The sequence below is a fragment of the Drosophila mojavensis genome, unplaced genomic scaffold (assembly GCF_018153725.1).
Source record: "Drosophila mojavensis isolate 15081-1352.22 unplaced genomic scaffold, ASM1815372v1 contig_36, whole genome shotgun sequence".
Lineage (NCBI taxonomy): Eukaryota > Metazoa > Arthropoda > Insecta > Diptera > Drosophilidae > Drosophila > Drosophila mojavensis.
This window is the reverse complement of record NW_025318858.1, coordinates 19,029,877-19,034,352: the sequence shown is the minus strand read 5'-3', so window position 1 is coordinate 19,034,352 and position 4,476 is coordinate 19,029,877. Positions and strand designations below refer to the sequence as shown.

The following is a 4,476-nucleotide window of genomic DNA, read 5'->3' as shown; positions in this document are numbered from 1 at the left end:
AGATAAGACAATGACGCTGGAAGCTAGTTTTTTTTTTCCAAATCCCACGACTTAGACTGTGCATTGATCAAAAATAAATGAATTTAACAAACACGTTATTCATGACGTCCGTAAGTGATATCTGCCCTATAGATCACTTATACCAGTCATGCAAGTAACTAATCCCCTTATTATTATTCAAGAATAATGCTTCAGGACACAGTACGTTTTTTCCAGAGCTTTTCATATCTCATAAAGAAGACAACAATAATAAATAAAGTCAATGCATTAGTAATGTATGATCCTATCAGGCAGTCATCCAAATAGCCAGTCTCCCATATATGCAATCTCCACTCTGCTTGATATTTATGTGATCAAAAATGAATGCAATCTTTTATATACCTCTAACCTATACTGAACTTTTTTTTTTTTTTATTCACTAAGAACTAAATTCCAGTAGCAGAGTACATTTTGGTGTTGAGGAAAATACAGTTTTCACGCCTTAAACACAGCTTTTCACTTATTTTGGATGGCCGGGTGAACTGAAATGCAAATGTCAAGAGTTGCTTGGCCTGAAAGCGTAAGCAGCTCCGAGAGAGAAGTCACTCACCAGACAACAAGAGCAACACGAACCGCAGCAGCAGCAGCTGTTGAGAAAATGGCATGTGCATAGGAAAATAGAAAATTTCCTCAAGGAAATCTGCTTAGAAATGCATGTACTTGTTGTTGCCACGGCTGTTGCTGTTGCTTGGTTTCTTGGAAAATCTGCTACAGCTTTGTGGGCCAAGTCATTGTCAGCTGAAAGAAACAACTTTTGACTTCCGTTTCCGGTCGAGTCGGAGCTGCTGCATATTTAAAAACGCACAGTTTTATGCAAATATCTATTCCATATTTAAAGCTACACAACAAAGGCAAAATAAATAAATAAATATTACATATTAGATATGCTGCTGGACGAGCACTGAACATCACTTGGCATGTAGGCCAATTGCACGCCCTCGTATCCTCAGGCCCTTGACCTCGCCCTCCACATCCCTGGCCGCCGGCTGGGCCGTTGGTAGCGGCTGCTTGCCCAGCACTTGCAGCATGCGGTCGTAGACCAGCCTGCGTACATCCACAGCCCAGAGGAAGTCCATGTGGTTGAACTCCTTGAGCGGCACCAAATATTTGCCAGTCACATTGCCCAAGTCCTCGCACATGGCCTCCACGTCGTGCGGATGACACAGCAAATCGTTGCTTGAATAATAAACAAAAGTCGGCACCGTCACCAGGCTCAGATTGTAGCGCGGCGGCAAGTGCTCCCTATACAGTGCCATGTTCTTGTTCGAACTGTAGCTGTACGGTGCGAATCTGCCGCTCTTGATGATTTGTATAAAGTGCTTGACCTGCTTGGCGGCCACGCCTGCCGGATAGTGGCCCAAAACAACGGGAAACATTTTCTAAAATTACAAAAAAAACACTTGAAGTGCCAGGAAATTGGCTTTACAACTACCACTAGAACTTACCCTGTTGAACTCGTTCCAATTGCGTCCCACAATGCCAAAGACAGCCTCGATGCAAAGGCGTTCCGTTTCCTCGGTCATGCGACAAAGAAAGCGAAATTCACCATTGAACATTTCGGTTATGGAGCTGCCTACCAGGGTCTGAGGAATGGGGAGGGTATGGGGAAGAATATGCGGAATTCAAGGAACGTATGGCATATAAAGAGTGTAAGAAATATACAGATGATTAGGGAAATATGGAATATAATACGTAGTATAGGAATATAAGGAATATATGGAATATTGGAATTATATGGAATATAAGGAATAGTACGAATGGAATGGAATATAAGAAATATGAAAAATATACGGATATTTGCAAACAACACTCAAAATGCCCTATAGTTGACGAACCCTAAAATCAACTCTTAAACTTAGTTTTTTAGCATTCCTATCTACGTATATTATGTTATCTATAGTATTACTCTTCCTACCTTTGTATATTATATCATATATAGTATTACCCTTCCTACCTTTGTATATTATATCATATATAGTATTACCCTTCCTACCTTTGTATATTATATCATATATAGTATTACCCTTCCTACCTTTGTATATTATATCATATATAGTTATTACCTCTGTTATTATATATTATCTCTGTCATATACTCACATTGAAATACAGGCTGATGGCACGTATATAGGGATGATCTTCGGTTTCTTTGGCATAGACAGCCGGCGCCATGGCCTGCATGGAGATGACCTTCCCGTTGTAGGCCGGTCGCATCGAGCACATGACAAAGAAAGCCGTGCAGCCCTGGGAATGTCCGGCGTATTGCAGCTTCTTATAGCCGGTTAACTTAAGCACATAATCGATCATGGCCGGCAGATCGTACATGCCTATTTCATGCCAGCTGAAGTCCCAGAACTTCGAGGCATCGGGATCGAGTGTGGTGTGATTTCTCGAGTAGCGATTGCCGCGCGCATTGCCCAGCCAAACATCATAGTTGTGGTCGGCCAGCAAGTAGCCTGGAGCGAAAGTACTCGTAATCACATGGCCATCATTCATTAATCATAGCGGCGACACTCACCCAGACTCACATTGGGGCCCATCACAACGAAGCCCGCCGAGCTGTCGACGAGTCCGTGCTGCAGCAGAAAGGGCTGGGCGCCCGTTTTCCGTATGCGATGCATTGTTAGAATGTAGCCATCCTCTGTGGTCACATGATGCACTTCCGCCTGGTAGCCGTATTTGGCAATTAATTTATCCTGTTGATGAAATGTGTAAATTGTCGTTGCAGTTGATGGGCGAGCTGGCTCGGGTCATTAATCTTCGTACCACAGTTAGGTTGGAGTCCTGCTTGATGTTTTTGCGCTGTAATTTCTCTTCGGGTGTCTCATCCTCGACACTCTCCTCCTCCTCCTCCTCATCTTCCTCCTCCTCCTCGTCCTCCTCGCCGCCAATCAGCTGCGCCTGCGCTCTGCCAATCAGCAAACACAAGCCGAGCGCCAGCAATAAGCGACGTTGCATTATGATGGATGAATGGTACCTTCACTCCAATTGAACCGATCAGCATAAAGAGAAATTGGGTCTTTCAATTTCGTATACTTTGTTTTTTTTTTTTTTTTTTTCGTATACTTTGTTTGCTTGGGCTCTTTACTTGTTGGTCAACTTGAGCGCTGCGCGTCCCGGCCTCAACTGAAACTGAAACTGAAACTGAAACCAAAAATCCGGCGACGCGTTTACAAAGAATGCCGAAAAAACTTTCGATCGCCAGCAACAACAATCAATGCATTGACAACAACGACAACAACAATGATAATAACAAAATGCGTTATGACGTGTTTTTGATTTTGTTTGGTTTTACCTCTTTGATTTCAAAGTATACCCTGTACTTTTGAGCTAACTGAAGCCGACTATGATTCAATATTTGTGAACAAGTGTGAAGAGGTGTCTTCTGATTGAGTAATACTATATGCTTAATGAGAGATTATTATGGTAATTAATTATTCATACCACAAAGCGACAATACAGCATATAATAATGACAACATTGTTTTTTAAACTAAAAATAGTAAATATAAGGTAATTAAAAGATAATTAAATATAAGATCAGTAAATCCCAGACTTTTCTTTTCAAATCAAATGAAATTTGAATATGAATATATTGTATCCATGAATATAAGAATAAATGTCATATCTATGCTCGTAATATATAAATATAAAATATATACGTAAATCATATCTATATTCATGATAATTCATATTAATTTGAAATAAATATTATAAATCATTAATAATTAAACCTAGCCCTTTGTATATCTATTGAGCAACTACCCCACATTTACATAAGCCAAGCTTACTACAGAGTATCTGAGTGTTTCAATATCCCCCTCACTCTCGCTCTCTCTCTCTCTCTCTCTCTCTTCACTTCTCTTGCTGTAACTTTTGTAACTTTTAAATGATATGCTTTTTGACAGCTAATTAAGGTAAAAGAGACGCCAAGCGCGAGAAGAGAGAAGGTAAACCAGAAAACAAAAACAAAAACAAATTTAAATGCTTTGAGTGTTGTTATCGATAAAGAATTACAATCAAAATGCAACTACAGTAGAGCTTCGTTGGGCGTGTTTTATATTTTGAAACTGTGCCAGCTTTCATCTAGGTCGAAATGAACTAATTACCTTTGCCTTCGTTTGGTAATAGCAGACGAAATATGTCAACTTACCAAATCAAAGAAAAACTTTTCCAGCTCAATTTTATGGCCAAAAAACCAAAACAGAAGCAGCGCGGCGAATATAAAATAATTGAAAATAATTTGTATAGATTAAACAATTTAAAAAAAAACAAATTTAATGAGTGTGTGAAATATTTAAATAAATATTCAATTATTCATTCTTCAAAAAGTGAAATACAATTTTATTGTAAGATATTAGACTTAAATGTCAAAAACTAAATATTGTATTAGAAATTAATTATTTTTATTTAGCTTAAAAATCAAATAGTTTCGTTTT

The 4,476-nt window shown here is 39.1% G+C and overlaps 1 protein-coding gene across 1 annotated transcript; it reads right to left on the bottom strand.

Annotated features, from left to right (window-relative positions):
- Nucleotides 1–851: 851 nt before the first annotated feature.
- LOC6577303 (lipase 1) lies at nt 852–3,137 on the bottom strand. Its single transcript, XM_044008657.1, has 6 exons — nt 3,105–3,137; nt 2,805–3,015; nt 2,557–2,734; nt 2,139–2,494; nt 1,485–1,622; nt 852–1,418 (listed from the first exon to the last, which is right to left on the bottom strand). The coding sequence occupies exons 2-6, from the start codon at nt 2,994–2,996 to the stop codon at nt 948–950; spliced, it is 1,335 nt and encodes a 444-aa protein (XP_043864592.1). The 5' UTR covers nt 2,997–3,015; nt 3,105–3,137; the 3' UTR covers nt 852–947.
- Between the last annotated feature and the right edge of the window lie 1,339 nt (nt 3,138–4,476).